Source organism: Melozone crissalis, unplaced genomic scaffold (assembly GCF_028551555.1).
Source record: "Melozone crissalis strain CALT ecotype California unplaced genomic scaffold, PUWL_Pcris_2 ptg000009l_1, whole genome shotgun sequence".
Lineage (NCBI taxonomy): Eukaryota > Metazoa > Chordata > Aves > Passeriformes > Passerellidae > Melozone > Melozone crissalis.
The window spans coordinates 15,781,515-15,798,012 of NW_026535787.1; the positions used below are offsets into that span (position 1 = coordinate 15,781,515).

General features: G+C 39.1%; 1 protein-coding gene across 1 annotated transcript in view; it reads left to right on the top strand.

Moving 5' to 3' along the window:
- The window catches only part of UVRAG (UV radiation resistance associated), an 86,836-nt gene that overhangs the window by 46,852 nt on the left and 23,486 nt on the right, over positions 1-16,498 (top strand). Inside the window, exon 13 of the mRNA XM_054270197.1 lies at positions 9,949-10,027. Within this exon, the coding sequence (XP_054126172.1) occupies positions 9,949-10,027 (79 nt within the window). The remainder of the gene's footprint in view (positions 1-9,948; positions 10,028-16,498) is intronic.

Here is a 16,498-nt window from a genome sequence, read left to right on the forward strand (position 1 = left end):
AAAACAAGAATTTCAGCTGCAGTAGACTTAGTACAACACAACTGAAATTGTTATTGCTCTGTGCCTGGTAACAGATAAGTCACTTGCAAACAAAGCAGTCTGAAAAATCAGAACACGAGCATGTGAAGAATAACTTTTCACTGACGTTAAGATTTTCCAACTCAATTGACACGTCTTTAATCAAATTTGGTACTTTGGCTGAGGTCATGAAATGGCAGCTTTGGGAAGAAATCTTGGCAAACTTAGATGGAGGGAGATGGTTGCTTGAGAAATCTAATAGCTATCAAAGAAAAGTTGATTCTTTGGGGCAGATTGAGTGTGTGTTAAGGGTTCAACTGTATTGCTCAAAGAATGCTTTTTGCCATGAACTTGTCTTGAACTGTATTTTTACATTCTACAATTCTTGAGGATATTTAGCTAGAATCCTGGCTTATTTGATTCTTGATTAGCAAAACAATACTTTTGCCTTCATTGAGTCAGCACATATTGCTGTCTATAGATAAAGGATTAGATCAGGTGTTGTTTAATGAATTTAGATAATGTTAACACTGTTTCTGGGAACTAGAAGTTTTAACATGCTCCTGGCCAGTCTGAGAAAGCAGATTTTGTTTACAGCAGTATTTGAGACCACTGACCCCAGACATCTGAGACCAGCTGAGAAATGTTTCTGTGAAGACATACTAGTCTTAATCTACTCCCATTGGAACACTATACTCCTGTTGACATTTTTTTTTCCAAAACACTAGTTCATTTTTTAAAATAAGCCAGGACTTGACCTGTATAGAGTGTCTTCTAGTTAAAAATGATTCTTCAGTGGCAGTGAGATTTAAAGTTCTGATAGCAAGGTTGTCTGCTCTGTCCTTACAGATAGTCCATGTATTATGACATTCATCATGGCTTGTATGGTGCAAGCCTTGAATCCAAGCTGAAATATGTCACAGAAATGCCCAATTTACAAAAAGCCATCAGTGCCACTGTCTCCATAGATTCTTTGCTGTGATTTTGAGGTGTTTGAAATCATTTGCTGAAGCCATAGAATGATACCCTCTTGTGCAAAGTGGTGACTGTCTTGTCAGGAACTGCCTGACTTTCATAATTTGGATCTTGGCTTTTATTTTCTTTCCACAGTCTGTACATACTGAAGCTATTGTGCATTCCCCAAGAGCAAGGTCACAGTGGTTACACTTAGCACAGAAAGATGCTTCTGCTTTTGATTATCATCATCTGAACAGTTCAGAAATGCGTTTTGAAAATACATTTCATAAAGTTAAACTAATGTTTTATTTCCCCAGTAAATGAATTCTTTATTGTATAAAGCTTGACTGAGGATATGCTTTTTTTTTTTTTCCTCATGGCTGTCTGTATTTTTGTCATCAAATTTGTTTTACAAGTGTAGCTTTTTTTGTTAAGTAGGAACTCAAAACCATATAGTAATCCAGTCTGAATTTGCTTGTGATTTGTAACACATATTTATGTCTTAATCTGTAATTACAAGCAAAATGCATGCTTGTAATCCTTTCTTCTGTCTTTTCGTTTAATTTTGGATCTTCTGCAGGAGATCTGTGCAGTCTCTGCTCTGAAGCTGGTAGAGTTGTGGTGCAGCTTATCTGAGAAGGAAACTGGTTTTAAAGGTGTGCAGCCAAAGCTTCCTGTGCCTTGATCTTCAGGTGGAGTGCTAAGATGTTAGGAATGCTGGATACTTTGGTGCTTGTGGCTCTTGAGCAGTTTATTTGTCCTAGTATTTGATTTGAAGTGTCCTGAGAAATTGTGATTTCAAGTGAGCTGTCTGGACAGTGTGGTCCTTCTGACTTTAAAGGCTTTCAGGGTTTAATTTCTTTTGGTTCAGAGAAGCCCCAGGACTTTTAAATCACACAAGCTTCCTCCTTTGAATAGGACATTCCATTACAGTGAGCAAACAAGGTGTGGTGAGGTTGGAGGGAAAACACCAGTTCTTTCCTCCCCTGCTTGCCCCCCTTGCAGACCCCAGAAGGGGGTGAAGCTGAAATAACTCAAACTTCAGTAAATATTTAAACCTTTTCTTCTACATTCCTCATACTTCAGACATATCAAACAAGAACTTGTGGCTTTTTCAGGCCATTATCTTACCTGGATTGTGCTATTTAGTCCTGTCCTCACACAGAGTGCCCTATCCATGGTCTAAAGCTTAAAACTAATTTTTTTTTCTTAACTGACCCATTTTTAGTAGCATTGTGTGAGACACAATTCTTCCCCCAGATTTGGTAGATGAGTCTTCTAATGATACAAGTGACTTACAGTCAGAGAAATGACATCAGCTCTTTATCTGTATGGTAAGGAATCACTGGGTTTCAGCTGCATTCTGCCAAGTCTGTGCTGCAGCCACCTCTCTGCAGTCATTCTGCTTAATGTCCTTGAAAATAGGAAGTGAAAGAAAAATCCAGGTTGAGTTCGTTCTCTGATAAATTGGACACAATTGGGCAGGAAGTATCAAAGATAGTGTAAATACAGTCATGTGAAAGTGCAGTGGTGTCAGCTTCATTTAATCTTTGGGTTAAGATTCCAGTCTGCACTTAACTACTGGGTAATGACTTGATGTCAGAAGGGACAACAGTGATGATTGTTGTTCTCATGATGTGGAATTGTGGCCAGCACTGTTTATCTTCTAAGCCAATGGCATGGACAGTGAGATGGAGTTTGCCAATGGCACCAAACTGTGTGGTGCTAGAGGGAAGGGATGGCAGAGGGACCTGGACAGGCTGAAGAGTTGGGCCTGTGCCAGCCTTGTGAAGTTCAACCAGGCCAAGTGCAAGGTGCTGCACTGGGATCATAACAATCCCAAGCACAAGTTCAGGCTGGGTAGAGAATGGGTTGAGAGCAGCTCTGAGGAGAAGGACAGCTTGGGAAGATGGCTGGATGAGAAGCTGGACATACCCTGGACATGTGTGCTGGCACCCAGAAATGCCTGTGTGCTGGGCTGATCCCACAGCATGGGCAGCAGTGAATGGGGAAATTCTTCTTCTCTGTCCTGCTGTGGCGAGACCTCGCCTGCACAGCTGCCTCCAGCTCTGGGGTCCAGCATCAGAAGGACGTGGAGCTGCTGGAATGAATCCAGAGGAGGCCACAGAGGTGCTCCAGGGGCTGGAGCCCCTCTGCTCTGGAGGCAGCCTCAAAAACAGAAGGCTTCATGGAGACCTGAGAGCTTTTTCCAGTGCATAAAGGGGCTCCAAGAGAGCTACAGAGGTATTTTAGGCAAGGGCCTGGAGATATGGGACAAGGGAGGATGGCTTCCCACTGCCAGAGGGCAGGGTTAGATGGAATTTTGGGAATAATTTTTCCCTGTGAGGGTGGGGAGGTCCTGACAGAGGTTGCCCAGAGAAGCAGTGGCTGCCCCATCCCAGGAAATGTGCAGGGGCAGGTAGGACAGGGCTTGGAGAAACCTGGTCTAGTGGGAGCTGTCCCTGCCCATGGTAAGAGGTTGGAACAAGATGGGTTTTCAGGTCCCTTCCAACACAAACCATTTTGTGATAATTAAGTGTTCTTAAAACATAAGTGTCCTAATGTAGCTTATAAAGCTGCAAATATTACTGGTCCTTAAAGTTTTGAATCACTTGGAAAGTTAAGGCTATGTAACATAATTCCAAACTAGATTTGGAATTTTACTTGGATTTGCCAAATGAGATGTAATATGATATTTAAATTGTGCCAGACTTCGGCCTGTGCAAGACAGTTGGATGTGATGTGTAAAAACCATTATTTTACTGACTTCTTCCCTTAAGAGCTTTCTGAAGTACAGATTAAACTTTGAGACTTTAATATAATTTGGGATATGGCAGAGGTCTGAACTGAAGAGAGAATAGAAGATCTAAAACATATGGTGTATTACCAAAGTAGAAGCAGGTGAAAGCAGTTAAAATGAAGCAATTTCATAAGCTTTAAAAATAGTTTGTGTTAAAGGCAGGTGGTTATAGACAATAAAAGTGGGCCATCAGTATTTTGGGACATATGTGATATTTCTGGATGCAGAATTCATAAATCACAGAACACAACAGTAAATTTATTTGGACTTGAATCCGTAAGAGATGCTTGAGGTCTGAAATAAATGTATGGAATAAGGATTCTTTTAACTTTTCCTAACATGTACCATCTGCCTGAGCCAGGAATCCTGTAGTGATTTACTTGAGTGTTCATCAAGCACCAAAGTGACTATTTAAAACAGCTAAAGATGAGCTAAATATATGAAATTAAATGAGATCTTGATGGCTGATGAGAACTTGTTGAGGGTCAGCTGGAAAAAGAAGGACAGTGAAGAGTTTTTAGTGATTAGAGTAGAACACTTAGCACAATTTATTTGAGTTATAAGAATGGTCTAATGCTTAAAACACCACAAGTAGTCTAATCATTGTTGTAGCTTTGAAACAGGCCTCTGATTTTCCAGAGTAATATCTGTGGGCAACTTTAAAAGATCTCTTTTTCTGTAGTCAGTTTTCTGGTTTTTAAATGTATCAGTATTAGTGAGCAGTTTTGATTGGAGACACTATATTAGCAAAATGTTGCCTATGCTCTTACCAAAGCCAGGGGTTTTAAAAGTCAGTAAGAGAAGGGTTGGAACCCTTTCTTTTGTTAAGTCAATGAGGAAAAAAACCTCACCAGAATAGGTTATGGATATGAACTGCAGGCATCACACCTCAAACTCTAAATATGAAAATGAAAAATCCTTGCAAGAGGCTTTTTCTCTGTCTGTGCGTGAAATGTCTTGGTTTTACTTTCAGCAGCACGTGAGCACAGTCTTTGTTACATCTTGGATCATGGAAAAGACTTGAATTAACAATGGAAGGCGACTTAACAACCTTCCTACCCCTAGGAAGGATGATGTTTGAGAGGAAACTGTTATGATAGCTGAGTGTACAGGGTGGCTTGAACTTGCATTAGAGATGATACATGAGGCTTCTTTGTGCCTGTAGCTTTGTGATTACAGGATGATCTCCTTGTGTGTGGATGAACAGCAACACAGAGCAGTGGCTTGTGGCCTCATGGGATGGGCTGCAGCCTCTGGATCAGATTCCTGCAGGGATCCCATAGAATTACAGAGCCAACTTCTAGCAGAAATGCCTTTAGCCCTCTAGACAAGCACAACTGGCAAAAGTGTTCATGTGAAATCATCTCTGCTGCTCCTGTACTGCCACCAGACCATGAATGTGTTTAAACATACTCAGGAATCCTCCTTCAACTGAAAATTGGAATTTGCCTTGGTTTGACACTGAGATTTCTGTTCAGCTGTTTGCATGTGCATGAGTCAGCTGGAGTGGAAATGCTGACAACCAGCCACCATTGGTTTTTCATATTGACTGGAAACACATATACTGGGTTTATCTTTTTTAATAGAAAGACTTTTAAACCAGAGTGGATGATTTAGTATTCTGTCTGGTCTTTGTAACCTTGATGTGATTTACTGTAATGAGATTATTATTATTATTATTATACTTTGCTTTTAAGTTTCTTAGAGTTACATGTGTTTCTTTTGTCTACAGAGCTTTCTACTTGATTAAATACCATGGTAGAATAGAGTCTAATTAGACTAAGCAAAATAACAGCTTCCTGAGAGTCCTGTTGATGGTGTAATTGGGTACATTTAAACTTTATACCTATCAGAATGATATTTTTAAATGCAAATATTCAAACTAACTCTTTAAAAACTTAGCATTTGTGGAGTGTTGTGAGGTCCTTGAACTCAAAACCTAATTCTGTTGTTGATGGTAATATGCTGGCTTTGTATTTTAAGTGTGGATTACAGGTAGACTTTCAGCCCTGTTTTTTGTTTAAAAGTCTGACTTGATGTTGAACCATCAGGGTAACTGTAAGCCAAGCATGTAACCTCTGCCTTGCCTTTTCTTTTTCACAACTCTATTGAGCCTTGACCTGCTCACACTTGTTTCCTTACTCATTGCATGTCAGCAGATCCTCTGTAGGTTTAAATACTTGAGTGTTAGGTGATTTTGATAGAAAAACAAGTTTTAAGATGAAGAGTTCTTTATCCAGTAGCTCATGTCTGCTTAGGAAGTGTGGCAGGAATTAACAGGGAATGGATTGAAATAAAGCTGTGGATAATGACTTGCTGAAATTAAGATTGCAGGTAGAGAGGAGGGGCTTATTCTTGGGAACCCTCCAAGCAGGATAGATGGGAGAAAAGTCAAGTGGGCGAGGATGAGAGAGGTAAGGTTAGGGCATATGAATTGTTATCTCTATTTTAAGCCCCACTAAAATGAAGTTATTCAGAGATGATAAAAAGTGTCTTTTATCTGCTTCTGTTATTTTGGGTTTATTTTATTTAAATTTTTTTTGTCATCTGTGAGAAATGACAATCAAAACCACTTCTTCTGTGAGACTGGGAATGCTTGAGTCTTGAACACAATAGTGTTGGTTCACCAGGGGAGAGACTGTTCAATCATGGTGGCATCACCATAGAAAAACACAGGTTTTGTCCAAAGTGATATGCCATGGAAGGGGATGTGAGCTATGTGTCTAAAAATGTCCTGCAGGTGTTTTGTGGTTAATTGTAGGTGTGCATTGTGGTGCAGCTGGGTAACACTGGTCATCTGACTTGTATCCCAGTGAGCCCTATAAAACAGAACATGACTCAGAAAACATTAGTAAAAACTTAGTGTTTGTCACAGTCCTGTAGGATTAAATAAGCAAAACATGAGACTCCCAAAACAAATGTAAGCTTTTAAGATTAAGAATCTTCTTTATGTTACCTTAAAACTTCAAAGTACATATTGACCATCTGGTTCAAATCAGTCCAGAGTGCAGTTTTGGATCACTCTGATCCAGAGTTCTCCACCTTCTGAATTCACAGTGGGGCTTGTTTAATTTCAGCATCTTTGGTGCAATTCTCTTTGATCCTAAAGCCACCTTTATGCATGCCTGCTGGCTGATTATTCCCTCAATCACTCCTAGTTGTTGTTGCTTTTCCCCAGTACAGGCTCCTACCTTTTCTGACATGTCTTGAAAGCAGTGGGAATACCAGATACAGAAACAGCTCCAAATGGAGTAAACCTGTTACAAGTTACTAATCATGGTGGAGTTTTTCTTCTATCAGATTCATTTTCTCTAAACCAGGATTTTCTTTACAAATCACTATTAAAACTACTATTGCTGCATTGTCTCTTTATATACAGAAATAGATCATCTTCTGTAAACTCAGGGTGTGTTAGCACTGTATTTTAAGAAGTCTACATGCTATTGAAATGTCATATTGCCTAGCTGTATGTAAATGACAACATATTTTTACAAAGGCATATGTTGACCCTCACTGAGCAGAAGCTGTTTTGTTCATAATTCCTGACTGTTCTCATGGCAGATGCATGGTTTCCTAGAGTGTGTAACTACTACTCTGAGGAGGACCAGAGCTCAACTTCTGAGCTCTGATCTGGACTGAGAACAAATTTCCAACACTTGATAACTTCTCTCAGGTAATCTTTTCTGTTGATTGTAGCAAGGGTACCTATAGCTTGTGTTTTTTGATTCTTTCCACTAAACATATCACACTCATTCAATTTTTTTATCTCAGAATAAGTATCTGTTTTTGCTTTAAAGGAGCTTAGTGATTCTTTTTCCCCAAATACATCAGCAAGAATGGAAAGAAGGAAAGTGCACTTTGGAGTAGAATAGGTAGGCGGATGCCATTTTGAATTTTATTATGCATTTTGTGATTTTAAAAACACTAAAATAGTGTTTTACAAAAGTATTTAGTATAACTAAATCCTTACACAGCAGACTCAGGTTTTTGCAGCATGCCAAAGGGAAGGATTAAGCTTACTCCATTTTCTGTGGAGTGGGCAAGAAGAATTTCACACAGGGAGGCAGCAGTTCAAGTTGGATTCAATTATATTCACTGAAGCACTGTATAAAATGTTTGGGTTCCTTGAGTTTATTGTTTGTGATCAGGCTTAATGGGCAAGGAAGATAAAACACAGAGAGAGAGGCATAAAACCTAGTGATATTTTTCTCTTGAGTCATAAATGTGTGTATGCAGAGACATCCACTGGCAGTTTTCAAGACTTTAATTTAAGTGATTATGTTGTGAAAGCTGACCTGAGGATATATGTGGTTTAAAGCCTTTCAAGATTAATTAGTGAAAGTTAGAGGATGGAAATCTGAATATTGGCAAAGAAGCAGGATCAACGTGATAAGCAGAAAAGCCTGATTTTCCCTTTCAAAAGAATCTGTGTGTGGGAGATGTCAGTGAGCACCATAAACCAGTTTTTACCCCCTTTCTATACTGTATGGATCAAAGAGCTCTGTGTCTAATAATAGAATGCATGGTTCCTGTTACCAGTGACTTCATGAAATGCTGCTTTCTAGGGAACCGTGGTTTGTGTTGCTAATGGTGCTTTTATTAAAAAATGGATCAGTTAATAGACTGTTAATTGTAAAGTTATTCTTTAAATCTAACTCTTGCTCTGTTTGGGTAGTGTAATTGGAGATAGTGAAAGGAATTCCTCTTGCTTTGTATTTTACACTTAGAATAGCGTGTTGCAGAATTTTTGTAGCATTTGGGAAAGTTTCATTTTCTTGCATGGGGAACTAGTTCAATTTATAGATCTATTAAGCAAAGTTAGCTAGATAAACAGTATTCACAGAGATTTTCATGTTCCTCAGCTTAAAGAGACCTAGCAAGTTTGAAAGTAGCAGAAAACCTGAAGCTGACAGTTTGATCTGCTGTGGTCATGAGTTGTTAACCTTTAGCTTTAATGACACTGTATAATTCTTAAAATTACAAATGCACTCTACTGTGGGGCTGATGGTTGATAAAATTCACTTTGCCTAATCACCTCTCCAGAATGTGTGTTGTTTCTAGTAGATATTGATCTCCTCTATTTGTTATCTTATATTTGAGAACCTTGGTTTCTGCTGTAGGGTGGGGCTTATGTGGATACTTCATTCAGCATCTTAACTAGGAGCTGCAGGACATGGTTCATGAAAAGGCAAAAACTTGATTCATGCTGTAGTTCCCATAAAAATACATTTTAGTTTGTGCTAAGATTTCTGAATTGACCATGATGACCTCATAACCTCTGGTGCTGAGGAGGAGTCAAAAGACAATCCTTAGAAGTGCAGTGTACAGCTGCTAAAGCTGTTTAAGAACTGCTTCACTTAAGCAGAGATTCTTTAAGCTGACATATAAAACGATATTCTTTAATGCAGAAACTGTCAAAGAGTTTCAATATTTAAGGGACTAATGTTTTAGTTCTCCTGTCTCATGCAGCAGTGCCATGCTATGTTCTTACAAACTGTTTGATACATTTGGGTATATAAATGTAATAGCAAATTTGCATTTAAAATGGTGAGCAATATTTATTACATAGGAAAAATAAAGATCAGTAATAAAATGTTTGCAAGGGCTATAGTGACCTATGATGCTGTGACTCAAGCCTTTGGTGCATGTGTGAAGTTTGTTGAAAGGAATCACTTCTGTTCTGTATGTTGTTCAGGTAAGTGAGCCTGCAAATTTCTTCTCTGTGTAAAGGGCTTTGTGCTCTGTCAATCACAGGATAATGATCAAAAGAGAACAACTTTATAAAATATTCTTTCTGTTTGGAAATGAGCTAACCAAGTGTGACTGAGTGAATGCAGAGGGATAATGTGGGATCTGGAATTGTGCTGTGTGCTTCTGAAATTACACTTTGGTTGGTGAGAGGGATGTTGCAGCCCTGGGAGAATCATAAAATGTCTTTTAAAAACCTCAAATACTTTAAAACTGGAATTCCATAGCTGAGTTTTGGCATCAGTTGTTAAATGCTGATTGACTGGAGTTGCAGGGGTTCCTGGGAGAAGTCAGTAAAGGAAGCTTTTTTAATTTTTACCTTCTCAGAAAAGGAATCTGGGGCTTTTTGAAGTTTACATAACCGTCTGAATACTGAATAATTTCACCTTAAATACTTCCCCCCCCCCTTTTTTTTTTCCCATCAGATTTCCTTTATATGCAAAAGGAGGGGAGAAGCTTCAATTTGAATATGGAGTTTATCTTCTCAACAAAAATATAGCACAGGTTGGTACAGTTGAGATTGCTTTTTATTATTATTTATATGGATTCTCTGCTTGGTTATCAATGTGACGTGAATGTGCATGTGCTGTCCTGTGATACTCCTCTCAGTGGTAAAAACCTGTGAACCTGATATAAGAAAAATATCCTTGAAAACATAATTTTCACTTATCTTCAGCTTTGTGTTTGAGATTTTCTTCTGTGGTGCTTAGAGATGGACTTGCCAGATAATAATCAATCTTTTCCTTTTCAAATGGTACATTCTATGAGTCTATCGACTTCACACTGTTTTGAAAACTGTAAATATTCTCAGATTTTTTTATTGTTGTACTTGAAGATCTATTCATGTAATTCTTGCTCATGTGTCTTTAATTTTGCCGTATTATTACTTCAACTAGTATTCTACCCTTATTAGAAAACAATACATGTAAAATATGAAGTATTGCAAATGTGTGACTTTTATTGAAAAAGTTCTCTAATCAACCTTACTTCCTTGTTTTTAATGTATTAAAAAAAAACCCCAACATCTATTACTCTGAAAAATGGAAGAGACTTGGCATACTTGTATTTGAGATGGCAGCAATACCTGCAGCTAACACATTTGGTATGGAATTCAGAGAATGTTCAGAAAGCTGGTCTTAAAGAGGCCTGGCTGTTTCAATTGGTATGTAGTCCTAGGACAGAGTCAGCTGCTTTTATGCTGTCCCTGGTGATGTTCTGTGAAGAAAAACCTGTGATATAAGTGCTGCTTAGTTCCAGTGCTTGACTGTCTTGGCCACTAAAGACAGCTAATTTCTGACATTGATTCCAAACCTGGCTTGCCTTTGTTTATATATTATAATAATCTGATCCATTTAAGTCTCTTCCATTTTGCAAACTTTTATGCATTGAAAAACCAGTTTTCAACACTTCTCTTGTCTCAGATTCTCCCATCTGAATCCACATTTTTCTTGAAATGCAATGCCCAAAGCTGGATACAGTGAGCAACTGTTGCTTTCAAAACATTGAGTAGGATGGGAGAAATGCTTCCCAAGTCTTGTCCTTTTATTTCCAGTTCATTGGGTTCTCAATAGATTTGTACTCTTAAAAGCCTAGCAGAGTAAATCTTATGATTCTGTGCAACCACCAGCCCCAGGTATCTCCTGCACAGCAACACAACACTCCATTCTGAATTTGTGCAGGTTGTTACGTTTGTTGCAGTTCTGGAGACAGGCACAGGAGTGAACACACCGAACACACCGAGTTCAAGTGACAACACCCAATGTTTATTGATGGACACCTCCTTTTATAGGGGGCTCAAATTTCCCATGCTTGAACACCTGAGTGGCTGGGGTCTCAACCCCACCCAGCTCACTGGCCAGCTGGTGCCTGCATTCAGGATTGAATGGGACTGGCTGGGCTCCCCTGCTGGAGTTCAAACCCTACTTATCACTGTCTTACCCAGGGACTTGTTTACCTCTACTCTTTAATGTACCAGGCTGGTCAAGTTGGGGTCATTATGGCCAAATTTATTTGTGCAGCTTCAGACCAGCTGCAGCTGTCACAGCAGGTGATTTGTTTAATTCACATTTTATATGCTGTACCTTGAATGTATTCTTAAAGAACTTTCTTGTTCTTAATCATGTTTACGCTTTGGTGGCAAAAAAAAAAAAAAAAAAAAGCTGAGAACTCAGTCTCAGCTTTATGCTGGCTCCATCTGAGCCTATGCCCTATCCAGATTACCTAATTAAAATATTGGATAGAACTGGGGTTCTGTTATTCCAGGTGGAGTCCCATTTTGCCAGCACTTCAGTTGTAGTCATGAGCCATTCTTTATTACACCCAAAGTGTACTTTCTCTGTATTCACTTGTACTTCATCAATATACCATTTCCCCAGCATACTTGTGAGCATATTATAGCAGAAAATGCCAAGAGATTTAAATTCCAAGAGAAATATGACATTTCTGTTTCTAACCTGTTTGAAATTACATTAGTCTTACAGTTTTATTCTTGAAAAATCTGACCTTTTAATGCTTAGTTTCTGCTATTCTTGTTTGTTTTTCCAGTTTTCTCTTCCATCATTTTTTCCCATTCCTTATCCCAAATTGAAGTAAAGCTTCTGAGTCTTTCTGTGTTGTTTGTTTTTTAAGCTTGGATTGCATTTACCATTTTCCAGACTTGCCCATACTTAGTGTATTTTGGGCAATAACCTCTAAAATTACGTGAAGGCTAAAATATCTTAGGACAAAGTTAATGGAGTCCTACTAATCTTGGAAATTGGCTTAGCTAGGCTGTTAATGTATCTTGGACTACACCTCCTTATTGGTGGTATTGGTAATGGCAGCCAGCTGTTCACACTTGACCTCCAAAAGGAAAATTAGTGAGAAAAAGGGATTAGTCTTTCCCTCAAATGCTTTGCTCTTCATTACTATCAAAACAATGCTTTCCTTAATCTCTGCTTGCTAGTTCATTCTGTAACTTGTGAGTGTGATGCTGCTTCCTTTGCCTTTCAGTCCTTCTTTGTCTTTGCCTTATTTTGGAGTTTGCCATTCAGTTATGTGATGCAAGCAAGAGGCTGTGTCATTTTTTTCATTGCAATGATGAATTCTTCATTGAGGCCAGGGTGGTTGTCTTTCCTGTTTGTGTAGTTTGGGTTACTTGACACTTGTGCCTGTAGTATTTTTTTATAGAAACTTTCACCACTTCACTTGTTTTCCTGTTTATCTCCTTGACTTGTCACCTTTAAGATGTTACCACTCTTATACCTACTTCTCATTCTGATTTTCTTGTCCTGTTTCTGAAGGACTCTGGGTGGTTAACACACGGTCACTCACCCATGTTGCCTTCCAGTTCCTTGCAGTTGGTTTCTGAAATCACTGGCATATGTTTAAACTCATAAAAGTAAATGAAGGCTTTAAGTATGTATTGGTATAAAAAGAGTTTGCAGCTCTGCTTGAGGTCATTGGTGCTGGTGCAAGCCAGTCAGTGGCCAAACTTCGAAGTGGTTGGTAGAACACTAGTGATTCCCATGTAAATGTTTGAGATTGTATGCTGTTGGATATAAAAACATAATAAAAGTAAATTGGAGTTTCTGGGGGTGCTTCTACTACTTACTTAATCATGAAAGTGTTATAATGTCCACATAAACTGTTGTAGTCACCTTTGTTTTCATGTCCTTGGTCAAATATTGCTGCTTTATGTAGTTCTGCCAAGGGGAAATTCCACTGTGAAAGCAGAGCAGGTAGGTAATGTGCAGCAATGCATCGTAAAACCTCTGTGCTCTGGGGCTGACCTGACCTAAAAACCCAAGATTGTCTGAGTTCTTGTATGTTTCTTGGGATGCTGAAATTGTTGAATTTACATAGCTTTTAGCAGACCTTATGGCTGCTTTCAGAGAAGTGTTCAGATATGCTTAGTTCTTGTGAATGTGTGAAAAATTAACTTTGGGCAGAAAATGAGCAGCTGCCTCTCTCTTATCTCCAGACCATCACCCAAAAGGTGTTTACCTTGATTCAGAAAACCAGTCCTCTTTGTCAGGAATAAATGTAAATCAGTTGCTTAATTCCCTCTGTGCTCTGGGAAGAATAGTGGTTGGTGACTTCACTGGAGCATGGAAACAGGAGCCTGGGTCTCTGTCACCTCACTTGAATCATTCATGCAAGTTTTGAACACTGTGACAAACAAGAGCCCAGAAAAATTCAATCAACTTAAAGAAATATTTTGAAATTATTTGTATAAGCTCGCCTGATTTCACAGATTTTTTTTTTTCCTTTTACAATTACCTAGAATTCTGGCAGCAAGGAGAAATGAGAGTGTGGCAGAAGTGAGATGGGATTGATATAAAATTACTGACATAAAAACTCTTCTAGAGATAAAGGGGTACTGTTTTGTAAAACAGCAGGATAATAACACTGGAAACCACATCTTGCACTCAGGAGAATTCAGCTGGAATTAGAAGCAGCCTAGTGCTGGCTTGGTAGAGTTTTTTTTGGAGAAACTTGCTTTGCTGTTACATTCCAAAGTTGAAACAATGTGTGTTAATTCTAAGAGTTCATAATAACTTCCATCTGTATGTGAGCACAAATTGTTTCAATACCCATATTTTCTGTTTGTAAAATTGCATCCCTGACAAAGTTCACAGAGGACCTTTTTGAGTTGGATAACATTATCTAAGGCTGTAAATTTCCATTTAAGATTTCAGCTGTTTGACTCTCACTAGCATAGAAATGCAGGTTTTTTTTCAAAGATAAATTAGTCACTTATGTCTAATAATACCTACAAAAAAATCATTATAATTATCAAAGGTGAAGTACAATAGAGTTGCTAAAATAGGAGTGAATTGCACAGCTCTCCAAAGCATTAGACAGCTGAGAGCATTCAGCAAGTACTAGCCCCATAAACCCTGTAGCTCCTGAGTTAGGGATGTGTATGGAGTATCTGAGGAAGCTGAGGCTTTAGTAGGAGAAAGAAGTGAACTCTCATCCTGCTATTCACAGTGGAATAATTGAGATTATACCATGAAAACCTCTTGTTCTGGTGGATGAATATTAGGAAATACCTGAAGTTTGGTGAAGTTTTTTGTGGATGATAAGTGAACACAGAACAGTGTCCAAATAGCATCTCTCAGAGTTCTCTTTGTTCTGAACAGTGTGGCTGGCACCCAGTTCTGCTGGGGCAGAGACCTTGTGGAACTGAGCTCTCACAAGTGCTTGGGCAGTGGTCTTGCTGCTCTAGGTTTTTTCATCTCAATAGTTTAATTAGTTTTTTTAAACTTTGAATTAGGGGTTATTGAGAATGTAGTGGCTGTGAGTTTTGAGTCTCAGGGCTGTAAAAAGAAAGCATCTTTATTGCTGCTTTGCTGGCTGCTTTGCTGTCTCTCCCCTTTGTTCCCAGAGCCTTAATTGCTTCAGCCTGACTTCAGTGTAGGTATATGATGAGTTGATCTTAATTTAGTGACCATCCTCCCTGAGGTGAGTGAGTCCCTAGTGAGCACACACATTGTTACTGTGGGAGAATAACTTGCCCAAAATTGTATACGCAGAAAGTTGAGGGTTGTGAGGCCCTGGCACAGGTTGCTCAGAGAAGCTGTGGCTGCCCCATCCCTGGAGGTGGCCAAGGCCAGGTTGGATGGGGCTTGGAGCAGACTGGTCTAGTGGAAGGTGTCCCTGCCCATGGCAGGGGCTTGGAATGAGATGAGCTTAAAGGTCCCTCTCCAACCCAAACAATTCTGTGATTCTATATTAAATTATTTCTCTCCTGTATTGGTCATTATGTCTAATGCATGCATTTATGATGTGTAGTCATTGAGGAGAGCCTGTCCATCTTGTTCATCAAAGTTCCAATTTCTTTAGGTATTCAAGAAGTTGTCTTTTGCATGATACTTGACAGGCATTATTTCTTGTCCAGTTACCAGACTACTTGTAGAGGACATAATTTCAATAGAGCTGTAAAGCTGCTTTCTTTAGGTACCAGTGAGAAGGGAGTTTATTACAGCTATTTTCTTGCATGGGGCAGTAAAGTTATTTACAATCTATGTGTCAAATGATTTTCTATTTCAGTCAGCCACTGAATGACATCAAATTAATTTGCCTCTTAATCTTCTGGATTTCTTATTCTAAGTCTTATCTCAGCTTTACCACAGAACCAGAGGGCATCTGTATGACTGTTGTGAGACCTCTTTTATTCTTTTGCTGTTACCTTGGTCATTATCTCCATCTGGCTTTATTTAACATGGCCTCAGGAGCGGTGGTGTTCTGTCCTTGTCTAAATAATTTGGCTCTTGAAAAGTAGACTTGTAAAACCAGGTGTCAAATCATTTGGACCATTTTACAACTCTTTGTTTTCCTACAGCCAGCCCAAGGAGTGAATGTGTCTAATTTAACCTCAGTTCATAGAATCATACAACAGTTTGAGTTGGAAGGGAATTTGAAGACCATCTTGCTCATGGGCAGGAAACCCTTCCCTAGACCAACACCCTCCTTACACCAACCCTCGACCAGGTTGCTCCAAGCCCTGTCCAGGCTGGCCTTGAACACTTCCAGGGGTGGGACAACCTGTGCCAGGGCCTCACCACCTTCTGAGTAAAGAATTTATTTCTAGCATCTAATCTAAATCTGCCCTCTTCTAGTTTAAATCTCTTCCCCTTTTTCTATCCCTGTCTACCCGTGTAAAAAGTTCACAGTTGTGTTTGTTAGCAGAGTCTCTGCATATGGTGTCAGACAGAGCATCACTTTCCTGGCATCACTTCCAAGTTTAGTGAAACCTGTGGAACTTGTTACACTGAAAAAAAAAGATTATTTTTTCTCCTGTTCAGCCTGAATGCTGTGGTCAGGATTGTTTCACAAGGAAGGCTTCTTTCCTCATCCTCATTAGTTTTGTCAGACCAATACTGTGTTGTGTTAGACTGATACTCCTTTTCACTTTGGCATCACTTGCTCAGCCCTGGCCAAAGAATAGTTCAGCTTTCATCTGACAGTCATTAGCAACACATGAACTTT